The sequence below is a fragment of the Lactuca saligna genome, chromosome 9 (assembly GCF_052625555.1).
Source record: "Lactuca saligna cultivar CGN05327 chromosome 9, ASM5262555v1, whole genome shotgun sequence".
NCBI classification, from domain to species: Eukaryota; Viridiplantae; Streptophyta; class Magnoliopsida; order Asterales; family Asteraceae; genus Lactuca; species Lactuca saligna.
In genome coordinates this window covers 142,115,629-142,136,358 of record NC_136425.1, presented here as the reverse complement: position 1 = coordinate 142,136,358, position 20,730 = coordinate 142,115,629, and the positions used below count along the sequence as shown (strand labels likewise).

At 34.2% G+C, this 20,730-nt stretch overlaps 1 protein-coding gene across 4 annotated transcripts; it reads left to right on the top strand.

Moving 5' to 3' along the window:
* Positions 1 to 903: 903 nt before the first annotated feature.
* Positions 904 to 6,729, top strand: LOC145014747 (FAD/NAD(P)-binding oxidoreductase family protein). 4 transcript variants are annotated; one of them, XM_078973177.1, is made up of 9 exons: positions 904 to 1,012; positions 1,097 to 1,196; positions 1,356 to 1,536; positions 1,926 to 1,998; positions 2,068 to 2,247; positions 5,528 to 5,607; positions 5,706 to 5,794; positions 6,090 to 6,263; positions 6,368 to 6,729. In XM_078973177.1, the coding sequence occupies exons 1-9, from the start codon at positions 970 to 972 to the stop codon at positions 6,537 to 6,539; spliced, it is 1,092 nt and encodes a 363-aa protein (XP_078829303.1). In that variant the 5' UTR covers positions 904 to 969; the 3' UTR covers positions 6,540 to 6,729. The 4 variants fall into 4 exon arrangements, with proteins under 4 accessions (XP_078829303.1, XP_078829301.1, XP_078829302.1 ...); XM_078973175.1 differs by having other exon boundaries at positions 5,510 to 5,607; XM_078973176.1 differs by having other exon boundaries at positions 2,068 to 2,253.
* Positions 6,730 to 20,730: the final 14,001 nt, after the last annotated feature.

The following is a 20,730-nucleotide window of genomic DNA, read 5'->3' as shown; positions in this document are numbered from 1 at the left end:
ATTTTTGCCATATAACAAAACAAAACTTTATTTAATATTTATTGAAAAGTGAATCAACCATAACCAAACGCTATTACATTTAAATAAAAACTTGTACAATCCTATCAAAAATACCCGTTACCCGAATTATCCATCCGATTTTTTCAGGTAACGGGTAAATCGGGTATCGAGTTAATTTTTTCGGATAAGTGGGTAACCCGAATTTTTTTCGGGTAAGTGGGTAACCCGAATTTTTTTTTCGGGTCGGATAAAGGGTAAGTTGTTTGGGCTTCGGGTATACCCGATTACCCGAAATATATATAAGAAATAATGTCCATTTATGAGTTTATCTAACCCTCCCAATTCCCAAATCCTAATTTCCTTCGTTAAGGCTCATTCTATTTTCCCCACGTGAAAAAACCCTCGTACCTCGTCCGCTCTTCATTGGTATTCGTCACCAATGGATGACTATATTGAAGTAGAAGATTAGACGATTGAAGTTGACAACCTAACCAACGATCAAGTTCCACAAGAAAAATAGAAAAATAAAAATAAAGAATTCAACCCAAGATCGAAATTTTGGAAAGAATACTTGATATCTCAAATATTATTGAGTAAAAAATCTCAATGTTCAAAGTTTAGCACGACATACTTATTTCATTACATTTATTTTTAGGTGCCATTAAAAAATAAAAAAAAAATTTAAAATCGGGTAATACCCGAGTTACCCTTATCCGATCCTTTACCCGAATTACCCATACCCGAATTACCCGAATTTAATTTGGGTACCATAACGGGTAAACTTTTTTATATGAAAAACCCGAATTAACCGAAACCTGAAAATTTACCCGATCAACAACCCAAACTCAAAATGTAAATTTGATTTAGTGTAGTACTGTAGATAATATAAAATGACACATCAATAAAAATTACATAAACTCTAAAAAAGAAATATCCGATTCGCAGGTGAAGAACGTCGACGGGTGCACCATGAATCCCATAGCTACCAAGGTTGCCGTCATCGGCGCCGGAAGTGAGGAAACATCTTTCAGTTCTGGAATATGTGCCTGTGTGCCTGTTTTTCGATCTAATTCGATCCAATTGTAAAATGGTTCAGTTTCAGGAGCTGTTTGCGCTTCCAATTTGGCCAAAAATGGGATTTCAGTCACCATCTTCGAATCCGCTAGAGGCCCAGGTGGTCGAATGTCTCGGAGAAGGTATCCCTAATGGTATTTTATTGTTCTCTGTATGTAACCCTATCTCAATCTCCATAACCACTTCGCTTATATTCCACAATTAGATCCCAATTCATTTTATATCAAAGACTACAAGAAACGTTTGTATGTATAATCGCATGCATTCTGTGTAATTTTCAGGGAAACTTCCGAAGATGAAAGGGAATTATATTTTGACCACGGCGCACCTTATTTTACTTCAACAAACAACGACGTGGAGGAGATGATTAGGGGTTGGGAAGCAAGGGGTCTTGTCGCTGAATGGAAACAGAATTTTGGGTCATTTGATTTCAATACTAAAAAATTTGTCAACTTCGAAAAGGTTTACTCATTCTTCATCTTCATCATAGTTTATTATTGCAACTTGGCCACATAGCTGTTTGTCGTCCTATTTTGAGTTTTTAAAATCAGTATATTAGCTGTTTGAAGTATTATATGCCTGAATTGTTCCTTTGTATATATCTTCACCCACATGCTCACAAGAATCACGAGCAAAATCTATATATTGTATATACATTTGAATTCGAAAACTTTTAGCCATATTATAATACAAAAAGTTATTCCCACATGACATTCCCTAAATTTTCATGTTGACATGTTCATTGATTGATTCAATTAATAACATGCTTAAAAGTTACCGATTTTCTTTAGCATTATAGACTATCTTATCCATGTTGCTTTTCTTTATGATGTTTTCTCTGTTCATTTTAGGAAGGATTAAGCAAGAAATATGTGGGTATCCCTGGAATGAATTCTATATGCAGAGCTTTATGCCAAGAACCTGGTATAAGAAACTTTATTGAACTATAAGTTAATAATAAAATGGTGTCTTATTTGACTTTTTTTTAATCAGGTATAGAGAGTAAATTTGGGGTTATGGTTGGAAGATTGGAGTGGTTGGAGAATGAGGATTCATGGAGTTTAAAAGATGTGAATGGACAAGATCTTGGAATGTTTAATGGAGTTGTAGCATCAGACAAAAGCACATTTTCTCAAAGGTTTACACAAGTCACTGGGAAACCACCTCCACTTGGTATAAGTATAACTAATAACTTCTACCTATATCTTTTATTTATTTATTTATTTATTTTGATTGGTTCTTGCAATCCTTGAGTCAAAAGTTATAAAAGTCTTTTTATATTAAAATGCAAAATATCAGCCTATCAGGGAACCTCAAAGATGGAGACTGAGTTATTAAAATAGTGGGAATGATTAATCACAATGTCATTATTAATTGCAACATGTGTGAACAATATGGCCTTTCTAAACTTTGACAATCAAATAGTGGTTATAGTATTAAAAGTTAAAACTCGGATGTGATTAGGATGTAAGATAAGGAAATGAATGGAAGTTGTACTAACTATCACTTTTATCGACATGAAACCGATGGCCAAATTGCTCATTTTATATTATATATTATATATATATATATATATATATATATATATATATATATATATATATATTAATATATATATATATATATCCCTGAGTAAATAATCAATTTGCATTCTCAACCACTCATAGATATTGTTTGGAAATGTGTGTGATGGACATAGTTACCACTTTCTTTTTAACATAATATATTATATAAGTAGAAAGAATGTTTTTTTTTTTTTTTTCTATCTTTAAAATGGTACATTGGATTCTCTATTTATAGTACAACATAGGAAAGTACCTTTAAAGTTATATAGCTTAAAAGATCATTAAAGAGATATCTGAATCCTATTCCAATTCTAGTTTTTTTTTTTTTTTTTTTTATGCCTTCTAGTCCCCCCTAGCAAATTTATTTATGGATATCTTGGTGATAAGAAACTTAACTTATTAGATAAACATAACTAGGAAAGATAAACATAAAATAGGTAATACGCAGATAAGGAAACGATCATCAAAATCCCGTTATTTTTGCAATTTATTTCTCCCTCCTATTTCCATCTACGCCTCTAATAAACATTGCCCCATTTGCCCTTATGATTTATTTCGCGTTGACCTCCATCTCGACCCATGGTAACTACTTAACACACCATTAAGCATTGCACATACACTTCAACACTTTAATTCACAAACTCAGTGTGTCTATCCATTTATTGATATGATAGGTTGTGCTTTTTTCGAGAAACGTTCCCCGGTGTCCTGAATAGTTTAGGGTTTAGGGTTTTACTTTATCTCTATTAAATACAATGGACTTAGGAATCCCATGGAGACAAACTATTTTGCTTATAAATATGACCGCTAACATACTCAAGATCTGGTTTTGGCATTATCGGATTTTTCCAAAAACTTTATGGTTGAAACAGTTGTCTCACGAGTCATTCCACTATAGTCGAGATTTTGGATGGATTTACATTCACCATGACCCCCTCACAAGATACAATATGACCCAAGTACTCCACACAATCTTGCCCGAACATACTTCGCGAGATACGATGGTTAGTTGCTCTCGATGCTATGTTAGCTTTTTACTATAGACTAATATATCTTCAAAGAGAACAAAAACAAATTTTTGCAAATACAGGAAAAACACCTTCTTTATCAATGATTGAAAGGTCTCCACTCGCCAACATGTTGGTTAGCCTGAAGGGCAAAAACTCGTAATGTCCTTTGTGAGTTCATAAACTAGAGATGAGAGATACAACCAATTATTTGGATATGGATGAATGATACAACCAATTATTTGGATGGCGAGTCCCCTGTAGAAACTAGAGATGAGAGATAGATAAACAAGACAATACCGAGACAATTTTCTGCTTAATTCTTAATCAAAATGCAGGATATAATTTATAGAAATCTGAAACTACTTGCTAACTAAAATTAAGGGAAACATGCATACTGGAATTAAATCGTGAGTCCTAAACTAATGCAATAAACTTTTAGTGGCGATTGAATATGACCAAGTCTTTATGCACGTGACTTGACTGCTCTTCTAGTTTGACTCATGCACATGGAATGTGTCTGTATCAATGAATTATAGTCTCCTTTGCTTTGACTAATTCCACAAGGAAACCCTCATTCGTAGAGATCGAACTAATGAACAAAAACAAACTAGGGTTTGACTAAATTCTTAATCGCCACGAAGAGCAACCTTCTCACCACCATATAAAAACGAAAACCTTGATGCGTCAAACTACCCCTTGCATATCCCAAAACTCTTTTCGAATCTCCCATTACCCATCATCACTTAAGTCGTCAAGGTCCCTTTTACCATCAATATATTTAGGCGTGGCATGGTTTCTGCCAAGAAAGAGGCACCTGTGAACTTTCTGACCGACTCATTGAAAGGAAGATCAACATTGATGTTTTATTTTTTGGATGGGCCGGAGGGAAGAATGCATGTGTGGATCTAACAGGGGTTTCCCCTCTTGTGGGCTTGGGGAGTGTGGTTTTCATTGTGGGGCAAGCTGCTTTAAAAGCCGCATCATGCAAAGTGGCAGAACATGAGAAAACATGCGTGGAAAATCAACACACGTTTATACCTTTTGCATTTGATACTTTCTGTTTCCTTGCACTAGATGCTGTGGAGCTCCTCAATAGAGTCCAACAGGTCATGCATAGTAATGTTATGACTCCAAGATCTATGGATGTTGGTTTTAAAAGAATTAGTTTTGCTATCCAAAAAGGGGTTGCGGTATAGCTTGTTGCTCGTTTACCCATTATGTCTATGTAAAACATTTACTACCCTAATTTATAAAGATATACATTAAACCTGTTGGAAGAAGGTTGAAACTGCCACCGAGAGTCGAAAACATCAAAAACAGGAGTCAAAATGTCAAAGAATGAAAAAATTAGGTGCGATTGAGAAGAAGAACAAGTAGCAGCGTGAGCGACTTCTTTAGTGTGTGGGAATTGAGGAAAAAAGTCAAAATAAGTCTAAAGGAAAAAAAGTTAGATTGTTCACATGTTGGATTCTCTTGGTGTATCGGGAGTGAGGCTTTAGTTCCAGTGTATTAGTGCTCAAGTGAAGTGTGTGAACTGTTGAAATGAGAGGATGAAATCAGGAAATAACAACAGATAACAAGAGTTTCACTAGATTGATTAAACACTCAAATTAACACCAAAATAAACAAAAATAACCTAATACTTACTTGCTAGTGATTCGAGAGCTTAATCTCTCCCAAAGGTTCTAAGACCAGAATTTGACAAAAGATAACCTCTACTCCTTTATAAGCATTCTGGTAACAACCAAAGGAAATGCACTAAAAGATGCTCCTTATTTACTGATTTTCCCATAATACCCTTTTCTATATAGGTTACTTAAGAACAATCACATAAAGTATTCTTTTACTGTTGAATTATAGACTTGAATGTGATACCAGAGATTTCTGACAAGATTAAAGACGTTCCTGTTAAACCATGTTTCGCTCTCATGTTGGCATTTCACAATCCCTTGTCTTCGGTAAGATTCCCATTCTTCCACTTCATCTTTCATAATTTTGTTATGGGTTAATAAATTTTATATATTATTAATTTTTTTTAATAAAATTCTTGGCTCAGATACCGCTTAAGGGTTTCTCATTTGAAAATTCTGAACTACTTAGCTGGGCAACCTGTGACAGCTGTAAGCCTGGTCGTTCTACCTCCAGGTCTATATTATTTTTACTTTTTCATTATATATATATATATATATATATATATATATATATATATATATATATATATATATATATATATATATATATATATATATACTTGCTTTGACCAAATCCATTTTATTTATTTTGGTTTAACCACTAAGATTTTTTTTATTAAAAAACAATCCAAAGATTAGTTTTCTGGTTTTTTACAAGTCAAGGTTTTGATGCTTAAATCATAATTTTTTTCTTTTTCTTCTTTTATAGAAAAAAAAAAGTTTCATGTTTAATGGTTTGTATGGAACAGTGAAAGGTGGGTATTGCGTTCAACAGAAAAGTATGCAGAGGGTATAATTGGAAAAGCAGGACTAGAAAAACCTTCAAATGCAGCTTTAGCAGAAATCGCTGAACAACTTTTTCAAGAATTTCAGAGGACTGGACTTGATGTCTCTCTGCCATTTTTCAAGAAAGCTCATAGATGGTTTTTACTTTTTACTCAAACTTTACATTTCAACTACATATTTCATTATTTGATTTTTAACTTTTACATGTTACGATTTTATTTTGTTTGTGTATTTGATTCAGGGGAAGTGCTTTTCCAGCAACAAGCATAGCAAGAGATGAAAAATGCATTTGGGATAGAAGAAAGAAACTGGCAATTTGTGGAGATTTTTGTGTGAGCCCAAATGTTGAAGGTGCTATTTCAAGTGGATTGGCTGCTGCTTCTTTGTTTTCTGAATCTTTTAGTTGTTTATAGTGCAACAAAGATTCTCATTTCTTTCATTTCCAGAAGGAGTTGTTAAATAAATATGCCATATGCCATGTTTGTTAACGTTGCGTATACTTTATAAATGAACCGATTGTTGTATTGAAACGAGTATCACATCCACATATTCATCTATACTGTAGAGGGGTTGGTTCATAAAGAAAAGTAGACTAAAACACAACTGATTTAGAAGTTTGGGTTGTGTGATTGTTTTTGTGAGATGTGGAATCTTTTAATTGGGAATCTATCGTAATATGGTTGGTGGTATTTGAATTAGAATTGTAGAAAGATGTTATTCTTGTAATCTGTGTGAAAGCATTTTGAAATTCTTTACTTAGTGGAAGGATATATGATAGAGTTTGATTCCTACGTATTTTTTCTTTATACACAACAATTTATGTTTTATAGTCGTACAATACAATACCTTAAAACAACACATTAGATAGAGTATACGATGTGTGTCTAGAAAACGATGTTATTACCTGCGTGTCATTGCCTTAAACGGCGTTATAACGGGGAGCACACTGCCCCTTCCTCGTTATGTGTTTTCTCGTTGGTGTTATGACTTGGTGAAACGTGCGTTTGTGATAACATCTTCATACCATGTATTTGTGATAACATCTTCAAAAAACATGGTATGAAGAAAGGTGCCTATTAGGAGGTGGTGCTTAAAAAATTCCACAATATCTTGAAGAAAAAACCATAAAGCAATACCAGCATGTTTAGTAGCAAATATATTCAAATAAGTAAGCGGTGCACAAAATTCAATGGTTTTACAAAAAGGCTTCAGTCTCAACAGCAGAGCGGAACTAACAACTTTGATTTGTTAGAATCTGCAAAAGAACAATATCGGGTAGAGAATGGACATGCGTTCGAGTTCGGAGAAGCATGGGAGTTGGTGCGAGTAGATCCAAAATGGATTAAAACTCCAACATCATCGGAGGTTCAATCGAAGAGATCTCGTAATTCGAGTTCGTTCGATGTTTCGGATGCACGGACTCACATTGATCTCAACACCGACACTGATGACATTCTGAATTGTTAGTGAGTTTATATCACTAATGTTATTTAAGTGTAATGGGGTTAATTTGTTGATCAATGTCACTTTGATAATTATTGAACAAATCGGTATGGTGTGGAGTGCACATTTGTTTAATTTTGTCTTTGTTGAAAGTATACTGCTATTTAGGGGCGAAGCCCCTAAACCGACGGGGGTTCGGGGGCAGCGCCCCTGGGAGCAGGGTCCAAGGGGCAGAGTCCCTGGCTGGGATCGAGCTGGACTAAAAATGCATCAGAAATCCAGATTTTTGATAAATGTACCCAGTTTTGTGATCCATATTCTAGACCTGGATTTAAGGTTGTTTATGACCGTTTGTGGACAGTTTTAGGACATAAAACTGTCATGTGGCAGTTTTAAGACAGGAATTTTTTTCTGTTATATGATCATATCCGAATATGTGGTTGGTACACTTCTTCTTCATAACATCAAAACATTCTCTCTTCTGTTTTCTCTCAATTCTGAGTCTTACCCGATTAAAGATTGGGAGTACCACCCAAATACTTTAATCTGAAAGTGAAAGCCACAATTCTTAGAATTTCCAAGTTTTCTATACCTCAATTATAACACGAATGACATCGATGAAATCTCCCCACCACGAAGACCAATAGGCTGTGACAAAGCGAGACACACTGCAAAACATGCATAGGAATTTGAGATGAACAAAAGAGACATTGCGGAAATGAAAGCAAAGTTTGATGATCACAATTTAATACAAAAAGAAAAAAAAATGAGTTCAAACATCAGGACTTGGAGACCATTGAAAGGTAAGCGCGGGAGGAGAAAGAGCAAAGAGAGTGAGAACAAATGGCAAATCGGTTGTCAATTCTTCGGGCTAATGATGAGAGTTTGGCGCCTCAATATCTAATAGTGCTACAAGCGATGAAGAAGCATATTAGAAAAACTTATTTGGGCAATTAGGACTATGGTTATGTTAGGTTTAATTTAAATGTTATGTTTTTTTTAGTTTTTAAATGTTATTTATTTTTTTTGTTTTTAAATGCTATGTTTTTTAAATATTATGTTTTATTTAAACATTATGTTTTGTAAAAATATATTTGGTTTTATAATTAAAAAAAAAAAAAATCAAAAAAGATAAAAACATGATGACATGAAAATTAGCGGGGTGTTATAACATGGTGACAATTTCCTTAATTGATTTTATAATATTATTGGTGATGTGGCATGTAAAGTGGTACCAAAATAATATTACGTTATCTATACCCAATGCTCTTTTGTTATAATGAAATTCTATTTCAAATATTTCCAAAACAATCACTTCTAAAAATATATTTTCAATTGTCATTTGTTTGATGATGTATCTTACGATTTTTTCTTCTTTTTTCCGTTTTGTCTAAATTGTGCTTTCTTATTTTAGAAAAGAAACATATTTGATATACTTTTAAAATCTTGCGTAAATTACGTAAATGGTCCATATGGTTTGGGGTAATATATATTTGGCTCGTAATTCTTTTTTCTTTTTTCCAACTCAGACGGTCCCTAAGATGTAATTTTGTTTCACTTTTGGTCATTGTTCGACCTAAAAACACTATTTTACCCTTGATGGTCTTTTTATTTATTTATTTTTGTTATTAACTTATTAATATTTAAAAACAATGGTAACTATATATGTGGTCCACCTCCCTACCTAACCCATCCTCCTCAACCTCTTCTTCCTGTACTCAACCTCCGGTAAACAATCACCTCATTTGTCTTCTCCGACATGATTGCTGAAAAACCACTACATTGATTGTTCATATGAAGCAAATAAAAAGTATATCACAGGAAACATGGAACATGGAAAATGGGAATTAGGAAATGGGAAAATCGAAAAATCACTACCATATTTGATTTTTTTAGAAGAAAATCAAACCGAAAAATGGGAAAAGAAAATCAGAATTAGATAAAATCGAAAATCCAACCTCCACTAAATCTAAAGAAAAATCAAACCATAGATTCATCCTACTCTAAACATGGTCCAACACTTTAATCAAGCCACTTTCTACCAGTTCTCACCCATACTCTCTTAACCAAATGGGCCTAACCCATGGGTGTCACCCAACTACACAATCGAACGAGCCTCGACCACGGGTCTTACCCCATAAGAGCTATACAAGCCTAACCTTGCTTCAGACCCAACGATCTTCATTCCAAACAAGGAGTGGTCAACCAACAATACTATCCGAATCGATCCATGTGTGCGCTATGATCCTCTTATAGCCTAACAATCACTCCTGTAAGAACTCATCTCCTCCTGGTGAACGCTACGACTCCATCGTAGACTTACAACACCCCTTGACAACCTATCACCCTTGTGTATGATACAACTATCTTGTAGTATTACAACATTCCCATAACAGCCACGAGCTCATTCCATGGTCTTGTCCTCCATCTACCAAACCAAACCATAATCAATCATGAGTCAAAACCGTATTCGATTATATTCCAATCAGGTGCTCGGGTCATGCTTCCGACCCCAAAGCCTTTATCAGACAAGAACAGTTAGACAGGCTCTAACACAACCCTCAAACTGAATCCAAACTCATATCCACCATGTACAACTATTGATGCACCATGTTGATCCACTGTTGATCCTCCGAGCAGTAACCCTCGTTCGCTCCCCTAAGGGCCTACACCAAAGATGACTAACAAACTAAATCTTTTCCAATAAGATGTGGTCCGCTCCTGACTCTCGGTATGCATAATGGCATGCGTTGACCCTCGAAATAATAATCAAGCAATCATAGAGAAGCTAAATCGGAAATAATGACTTACAAATACATTGCATGATCCAAAAGCATATATATATATATATATATATATATATATATATATATATATATATATATATATATATATATAAGCCATGAGAAAAATGGAAGGAAACATACCTGCGATATCATCTGATGGAACTCTGGTCTCCCCAGCCTGCAACTGCAATGCTTGGGTCCTCACTGTTGGAGCCTCCGCCTTGCCCTCATGACCGTCAGTGATCCTATAGGGTCACACCTTTATCAAGTAGGCACATTTTGTATATTTATTATTAATGTGATTATTAATAAATAATATCAATTCTTGTATTTTAATTAGGGAATAATTATTGTTTTGTGAAAATAATAATTATAAGAGAGTATAACTAGTTATTATTTCATATGGTATGAATTAATAAGTCTTGCACCATATTTTGGACTAGTTGGATTCTTTGTCTTTTACCTAAAAATTTATATTTTATAAACTTAGAGTTTATAAAAATTAAAGAATCCTCCACCTTCCAAAACTAGTTATTATTTCATATGGTATGAATTAATAAGTCTTGCACCACATTTTGGACTAGTTGGATTCTTTGTCTTTTACCTAGGACAAAATTTATATTTTATAAACTTAGAGTTTATAAAAATTAAAGAATCCCCCACCTTCCAAAAAGTATGACCAAATTTATTAAACAAATATGGAGGTTGCTTGTCAACCTCCATGCTTTGTCTCCCCATGCCTCTAAAGGCTACAAATACTCTAGAGTATTTTATTATAAAGCCCTTACTTTACATGGGATATAAAATGAGAAATTCATGCTTGAAAATTAGCTAGTTTTTACTCCTTCTATCTTATGGCTGAAACTTGCTTTCTTCATACACTTCTCTCTCTCTGTCTTTTGAAGTTAGTTTAGTGATTTTAAAGCTTCCTTGAGTTGTCTCATTTGGTGCTTATTTGAGTTAAGTACTTAAAGGCTTAGGACACTGAATAATACAAGAAGGAACTAACATTCCAAGTGCGTTACTCTTGATGGTAAATACTTGTAGAGAAGATCATATTCTTTGATCTTTTCATCTTCATCAACATCCCAAAACCAAGTGGGTTCAAAGGCTTCAAAGGTTATCAAGAAGGGAGACCCTATATAAAGGAGGTTCTTCCCTCCTTAGAAATTTCACAATATCTCTCCCAAATCTCTCTCCCTCCCACCAGATCTTTCCCTATTTCTCTCTCGAATTTCGGCAGCTGCGAACCACTGCCGACCACCATAGTTCATCGCACTGAAAAACTGTGAACAAGGTCTGACAACCGGCCGCCGCTTCCCTTTTTCCAATCTGACCTCTGATGAACCTCCTTCCGATCACCTGTTGTTGACCAGCCACATATGATCAACTTTGTGACACTGCCAGTTGTTGTCCGGCGCCACCGTTGGTGACCTTTTCCGACTATTTTTCCTACCAAGCTCTGGTCAAGTCACTATTCATCACCATTCAAGGTTACTATTCATTAGTTAAGATTACTATTCACCGAAGGACAAAACAACTAATTTCCGGGTTTTTGTAATCTCTTCGGTTTCTCGACTACTAACCTCATAAGTGAGTGTTATGGACCCATTTAAACTCTTTTATCGTTTTGGGAAGGAATGCATGCAAATACTGTTTATTTCTATCATAAATATGTTAAATAAATGATATAGTTGGTTTGTATTGTAAATAAATATATTTCAATACCCAATGCAGTAGTCTTATTGTGGAACCTTGAATTAAGGAGTATTTTTAGTATTATGTATTGTTATGGGAATAATAACTAAAAACTTGATATTAAATTTAGGGTTATTAATTTACTTTAAATTCATGTGAGCCTTCTATGCATCAACCTAAGTATCACTATACTTAGAAAGGCCTCTAGCTTATAACCCTTAACTAAAAGAGCGGTAGAATTATGTATCGATATATACAGGTTGACACCCCTACCTACGGTTGCTAGCTACAACCTTGACGGTCAAGTCACATTGGGTGATAATTTTCTTTTCTACTATTTGACACCCTGATGAAGCGTCGGGAGAGGCATATTAGTCTGAACTAGCTTGGTTATGGCACTCACAATGAATATAATATGTATAGGAAACTTGAAATACCTATATCATATAAAGGAATATAGGAAACTTGAAATGCCTATAAAGAATATATTTTTGTCAAGAACTTAGTTACCGAAGTTAGGATAATAAATATACATTAAGTATACAAATAGATACCTACATATATATATATATATATGTATATATATATATGTATATGTATATATATCCAAATAAGGTTTTTCGGTCTTGAAAAGTACTTACCAACTCTAATATAACTATACTTTAGGAAGAAAGTATGTTTTGATTAAGCTATTGCAAACCTGTGAACTCACCAACTTTCTAGTTGACACTCTTTCAAAACGCATGTATTCTCATGATGTTAGACTATTGGAATACATACTACAAGGATGCTCACTAGATTGTAGTCGTCTTTTATATTTCAATATTTCATTTGTTGCCTATCCGTTAAGGCTTGTTTTTTAACTTTCATTTTCTAGAACCCTAGACTAAGGGATATTGTAACATACTTCTTTCAATAAATAATAGTACTTATTTACTACATTATTGTTGTATGTTCAATTTATGCTTATTATTGTGATCCATGATGTCGTCTCACCGGGCGGTGTTTTCGCAGTCGGATGGGGGTGTGACATTATATACCTACATGTAAGATCTAATGCACATACTTCGAATTAATGCAAAATAATGGTCTCTTACAAGTAAGGTGTGTGTAAGAGGGAGGTTGGCAAACAACCTCCATTCTGTTTAACATTTTAGGCCCTAAGAGAGAGAAAGAAGAGAGAGAGAGAGAGAGAGAGAGTTGACTAGTTACTCTAACTTGATTAGATAATGTAACTAGTTAAGTCAAGTGGAATCCAAAGTGTCCAAAACTTTGTATACAACTTATTAAATCAATCTATATGGTATAATAAATAGTTTATACTCTCTATAATTATTATTTTCACGAGACAATAGTTATTCTCTAGTTAAATACAAGAGTCGATTATATTTATTAATAATCATATTAATAAAAAATGTTCTATACATGCCAACTTGCTAAATGTGTGACCCTATAAGATCATATGTTATTGACAAGCATCATTCTAGAATGATTCTTAGCACATAGATCCAACAAGCTTTACACCGAAGATGGCAACAATGACCAGAGCTTTTTACCGGAAAAGGCACTGATGAACAGATTTGGGTCAAGGAGGCGTGTTGGTGGGAGAGAAGTGTTGGATAAGGTGTCTAAGTCCATAACTTATTTGGTATATACTTGACCCGACCGACATGGTCCATTTGGGTTGCATCTCATCCAAACTATTATGGATAATTTTATGAGAGTTATACACATATGTTTATTAATATATTATAAGTTATAATATATTAATATGAAGTTACGTTATTTAATTAGTTTTAATCTTAAATTAATTATGAATTAATTTAGAGATTAAAAGGAAGACTAATTAGATTATGGGTTAAAAGCTCCATGGATCATCCATGGACTTCCACATAAGTCTGGTATGCCCTCTTCGGCCCTCAGCTCATGACTGGAATGCTCCCGATGACCGATAGACACTACTTAAAACGCCATGATCTTACACCAAATGAACTCTTGTACTTAAAACGTCATCCATAATGAAGAATAAATAATGACGCATGTTAGAATTGGGGGAGGAAAGTAGAATATTTAATAATTAAACTTTTTGGATTTCGTAAGTATCGTGTTAGTTCAATGTCTTTGTAGAATAATGTGCATGCTATGCATATTGTCATGAACTTTGTATGTAAGATAATTGTAGCACCTGGTTCCCGGTACGTACTCCTTGCAATTAACATTTTAAATTAATGCATTTTTGCCTTGGACTCAACGAGTTGTTGGGCCAACTCGCCAAGTAGGAGCGGGATAAGACGCGGGGACTGAGCTTTGGACTCGGCGAGTCGGTCCCCGGACTCGACGAGTAGACCCTGTTGGGAAAAAACCCTAATCCGGGTGTTTGCACCCTATTTAAATGCTCTAACTTGGCCTCCTTTGTCCCTAACACTTCCAGAGAGCTGTAGAGCGAAACCCTAGCCCTCATATTGTTCTTGAGAGTGTTTTTTGGCTTTGTGAAGAAGGTTTGGAGCTTAGAAGAAGAAGGAAGAGGTTGAAGTGTGCAAGGAGGGGAGGTAGATCCGGAATCTACACTGTGAGAAGCTTCCATTCAGGTAGAAAAGTTCTTACCTTGATCACTAGTTCATTAGATCCCCTTTTTGTCCCAAATTAGTGGTTTTCAAGCCCTAAAACCTCAAACTCCATGTGTTTATGCTCTATGTTCTGAAAGGACTCTAGATTTGGACCTTATGGGTGTATTAAAAGTATAAAGTTTCTGTGGTTGAGGTGATTGAGGTCCCCATTGAGTGTATGACCTCATTAAGATCTTGGTTTTGCCTTTTGGAGTTTATAGGGCCATGCATGCACGTAAAGTTTGCAACTTTACGTGATAAGCATGCCCTAGGAACATGGATCCATGGTTTGGAAGCGTTGCATGTCTCAGATTTGGTCTGTATGGGAAATGGGTCGAAGGGACTCGACGAGTCCCAAAGTGGAACTCGGTGAGTTCTATGAAGATGGATTTAAACTCGGTGAGTTGGATGAACAGCTCGGCGAGTCATTTGAATATTTACTAGAATTCGACGAGTTGTTCTTCAGACTCGAAGAGTCATATGAACTGTTACTGAGTAAGAGGGGTTTTGGTGTTGGAGGCCCAACCCTTCGTACCTACACGCAGAATTAGCAATTTAACGTGTAGCAATGGTCCCAGAAACCCGAATCCTCAAAAAGGATGCTCTGATGAGGATTTGGAAGCGAGTAGGAGGTCTGCTCGTGGGGACTCGATGAGTTGTTCTTGGACTCGGCGAGTCGGATTGCGAGTCGGTTCTATAGTCCCAAGTAGTGAGTTAAGGGTGACTCAGTGAGTGGGAAGAGGGACTTGGCGTGTAGGACCAGGTTAGTAGGAGAAGGACTCGGCGAGTTTGTGCCATGACTCGGTGAGTCCAGTCAACTGGAAGTTGACTTTGACCAAGGAGTTGACCTTGGACCAGGGGTGGGTCAGTCATTTGATCTAAGGGTATTTATGTGTGGCTAATCTATGTTTATGGATTTGTTGCGGAGGATTACCGGTGTAGCAGCCAGACGTCCGACAGTCAGACTTTTGGTAGCTACTTTCGAGGTGAGTTTCCTACCAGTAGGAACGGGTCTAAGGCACCAAGGCCGACCCATATAGACGATATGATAGTATCGGAGTGTGGGCAGAGCCCGTATCTCATAGTTAAGTTTGATGATGATACATGCTAGTGTGGTAGAATTGTTTATACTTGTTGTCTGTGTGATACTTGTATGTTATGGTTTAGTAGCGGAGTGTGGGCGAGGCCCGTATCTCCCGGATAGCGGAGTGTGGGCGAGGCCCGTATCTCCTAGATAGCGGAGTATGGGCGAGGCCCGTATCTCCTAGTTAGCGGAGTGTGGGCGAGGCCCGTATCTCTTAGCTGTTCATTATATGATTGTATGGTATGTGGTATTATGGGGGAACTCACTAAGCTTCGTGCTTATAGTTTGAGTTTTGGTTTCAGGTACCCCTTCAGCGAAGGGGAAGGAGCTGGCACGGTAGCGGCACATCATACACACCCCTTGTTTTCCGCATTATGAGATTGTTCTGGGATTTGTACTCTGACACTATGGTTGATTCCATGTCTTGGTTTTCAGACACGTAACATGATTTAAGAAACAATTTGATCGAATGTTGCTTGTTTTCAAATGTTTTGCAAGGTGTTTAATTAAAAATGAATTTTTTGGACTTAAAAAAAAGGATCGTTACATTAATGATAATGAATGACAATTTCTAATTTATACAAAAGAAAAATTTTCGGGAAAGGGTTCGGTTAGGGTTTCTGGTAAACCACCACCAACCTATGTTCAACGGTAGCAGAGCTGAGGTCTTGTGTGTTTTTTAATTTTAAGTTTGTTGTCTTTTAATTTCTAGTTGTCTTATGTGTTATTTTAATTTGAAGTGTGTTTGATAGAAAAGAAACGTTTGTATTAACTAAAGATAAAACAAAACATTAGGGGTGGGGGTGGGGCCACATACTTTTTGTTAAGAAAAAAAGGGTATAAACATCATTTCATGTTTTATAGGGACCAACCCTTAAACAAAAGAAATTAAAGTGGACGGTCTGGGTTAAAAATTCTTTATAAGGATCAAACGTGCAAACTATCTAAAACCATAGGGACCATTCGTATAATTTGTCCTAAAATAAAATTTATAATAAAATTGTCTCAAAAATAATTTAGAAAAAATGAAATTTATTTAAATTTATTAAAGAATATAAAGTTGATAGATGATTTAAGAGTTGATAGATAATAAAGTGATTTGTATGGTTTTTTTTTTTCCTGAAAAAATGAAGTTTATTTAAGATTAAATTACTTTGATTAAAGACATTGGTGGTACTAGAACTAGTGGTACATATGAATGTTTGGGATAAAAAAAAGTTGAACATCTATAATAATAATAGTTTTTATGTGTTTTCAGAAAAAATTCAAATAAAAAACTTTTTGAAATATGAAAAAAACTATATGGTTGGGAGCAAGGTTCTAAATAACGTAAGACGTGACTTGGCGGCAATGTCAAGCCTCAAGCTTTTCCGAGCCTTGGCGAGTCACATCGATTGTAAGGCGTGACTTAAGGCGACAATTTTGTATATAATTCATATTTTTATATGTATTTTATACTATTATTCATTTTTATACACATATATGGGTCAAGACGGCGTTTTGGCAAAGCTTGGCGGCACATGCAAGCCTTGGAGTCATGGCGTGCCATGGCGGAGCTATGGCGAGCTTTTTAGAACCTTGGTTGGGAGTTGATATGCCTCTTACTGAGCCAATAAAAGGTAAAATCCGATCCAGTCCAAATTAGGTGTTTGATACCACCCTAAAGTACCTCTTACTCGATCCTGATATCGCTGATTCGGTCCCCCAAAAAATGTCGATGACTGAAGAAAAAACCTTCATTGTCCTTATTTTCCCTTCTCGGCTTCTCATTCTTCTTGTTTACGATCCTTCTCCTTTGCCCACCTCCGACAAATGCGACATCTACAAAAGAAAAATTTACCTTAGACATTTACGTTGCTCCTTCCTCCCCCCTCCCCCCTCGGTGTCGCCGTCGTCCCCATCCAATGTCACCTCTCTGAGCTTCGGCCGTGTTCCACTTCATACAAGAGTTGTGTTAAAGGTGTTCAAATTATGCTACATTCTAAGGTTAGTGTTATTAGAATATTTTGATTTATGTTTGTAGAGTTTGTCTTATTTTGCAAAAAATGTGTTTGACAAAATGCCATATTGAAATCAAATTCTAGGTGTTATGGAACAAAGAATTTAAACATCTCCCCCTTCCCTTGAATCTAAATTGTAGGTTTGGAGAAAAAAAAAACAAGAACAAGGCTGAGTTTTAATAGTCATTCTCATAGTTGTTAGCAATCAGATGGTGGGTATATCACGTGATTTGTTAATTGAAATCATTAACTCTATACCCTTGATAATCCTTCTTTATCTAATATAAATCAAACATCAAAAGGCTACTTGAACTGTATAAAGGATTTTCAGGTTGTTTTAATTTCAATCATTATAACATATTTGTTTATGATGCTCATATGTATTGCCTCTACCAAAATTCAATACAAGATGGTTTGCTATGGTGGGAGGTTGCTTGATTAAATGTAGGAAGATGGTTTGTTTTCAGAGCAAAAAAAATGAAGGAAGTGATTTTGTTCTTAAATATTGTCATGACATTGAAGGTCGTGTATGAAGCCGCTCAATCTTTTCGGCTAATGGTTTGATGAAGTTTGCTGATTTTGGGTTGGCTGCTAGAATATGGTATTTTGTGATTGTTACATTTGTACACGTGTTGATTGTTCTTGTCATGAAAATTTAGTAAATTCATTGGTTATTTATGCACTTTTATTAGAATTTGGACTAGACTGGCGTAATGTATTTTATTAATTTACATGTGGAATAGAGCTATGAAGCTCCATACAGTTGGATTGAAAACTTGGAGTTATGTAATGCAAGTATGATTCAATATGATTTTATTGGTTATATAAGCGCAAAACAAAACAAAAGGGTAAAATAGTCATATTCAGTATTTAACACACTCAGTCAGAGACGTAATCAAACATATAATTTCAGTAAGAAGCAGATCCAGTCAAAGCTTCAAACTCAGTCAGATCTGACTCAATTAGCAACTATCAAACAACCCTTAGAGTTTCTTATATCGTATCCCTAGTTCTCCTAAGCTAAGATCAATTGACTTAGATCTTCAGGTATACCCTTCACAAAGGGTTTAATGGTTAATGTGGCAACAAATACCAATCATGGACACCATTCTAATATTTAGTGATGGGTAATGGTCGTGGTGAATTGTTGTTCATAGCATGGATCACCACATCCAATTAAATTCTTTCTCTTTGTAATTTTCTCTACCTATTTCTACAATAATATCTATATATATATATATATATATATATATATATATATATATATATATATATATATATATATATATCATTAAAAAAGAAAACAAGAGGAATATTGTGATGAGTATCTCATAGGTTTAACTAATGGTTGGATTTAGTGATGATGTGACACCCATCATTATAGTGATTAGTGGTAGGTATAACGGATAACGAAAATATTCGTGGTCTATGTGGCCACGCACCACAATTATGAACACCACCCCATATGCTTAGTGGTGGAAGAATTTGTGATCAACTCTGCCGGGGAGGACGAATCACATCTAATGGTTTTTTTTTTTTTTTTCTCTCTCTCTCTATCTCTCTCTACATATTAACTTATTAAAAAAATATTTTTTATTTTAATAAAAAAAAATATGAATGATATAGTTGTAGGTATACCAACCTTTTAGTTGTTGAATATGGTGATTACTTGACACCCATTACTATAATGGTTAGTGGTGGGTATAACGGATGAACTAATAGTCACCTGTTATTTTCCCTTACTTCTTATATATATATATATATATATATATATATATATATATATATATATATATATATATATATATATATATATATATATATATATATAGAGAGAGAGAGAGAGAGAGAGAGAGAGGTGATTGATTCCTACAGTGGAAAACCACACTGCACCACCTCTCACATCCACATAATACCACCGTATGGTATTATCATATGGTACGATCAGGATATGCCTTCCGGTCTAAAAGGAGCTTTTTAAAATACATTCTTTTTATGATTTTTTTTAGTGAAAATGTATCACCAAATTGAAAATTGGCAATTTATATAAACAACTTGTAAAAACAAACTAAAAGAATATTTTATTATGGAGATATAATATGTTTTTTTTCTTAAAAAAAACACTATTAATCGAACGGAGATTGATTATTTATTATTATTATTATTATTATTATTATTATTATTATTATTATTATTATTATTATTGTGAGCATTGTAAAGTATTTTTATGTGGACCAATTGATTAATAACGATTTTCAAGCATCTCATAATAAAAAAAAACGTTTAGAAAGTTTTTGTATTTAAATATTTTCTAAGAAATTAAGCTAACAGCCTAAAAATACTTATTTCATTTCAAACAATATCTAACTTGTTTGAACTTAAAATATTTATTTTAACAAATATAAAAGAATTAAAAATATAATAAATTAACATGATTACTTTATGATCCCTAAAATTTCAAAACTGACTATTAGATTATTTAAAAAAGTTTTTATAAATTAGAAAAGATAGAGCCAATCAATATAGACTACGTGTTGCTACTCTATTATTAAAATGGAGTCGTTCTAAAAAAAAATTGAAAAGAATGTTTGTAGACTTTTTTTTTAGAATATATTTACTTGATAAAAAAAAGTTGTTTGTCACAACTACCTTTTTAGCTTTTATAAAATAACCAACTTTAAAAAAATTGAAATAAAAGATGGTTTGAAACTTTGTATAATTGAAAGAAGATTTACAAAAAAATCTTTTTAAAAGAAAAAGGTTGAGTTTTTTGTAATTTAATACATTTTGACTCATATATTATTTTATTAGTTTCATAGGTAAGACATGTAGACACAATCATACCTATGTATTTTAAAGATAAAAAAATGTTAATATGCAAAATAATTAAAAAAATTTGAAAGTTTTTTAAACATTATTTCCGTTATTTATATTTTCCAAAAAAATAAAAAAATATATATATTTTTAAAAAAAAATTTCCTTTTTTT

Coding starts and splice junctions, on each gene's coding strand:
- LOC145014747 (XM_078973175.1), top strand. CDS start 970: ATGAATCCCATAGCTACCAAGGTTGCCGTCATCGGCGCCGGAA. Junction 1,197..1,355: donor GGTCGAATGTCTCGGAGAAG/GTATCCCTAATG, acceptor TGTAATTTTCAG/GGAAACTTCCGAAGATGAAA. Junction 5,795..6,089: donor CCTGGTCGTTCTACCTCCAG/GTCTATATTATT, acceptor TGTATGGAACAG/TGAAAGGTGGGTATTGCGTT.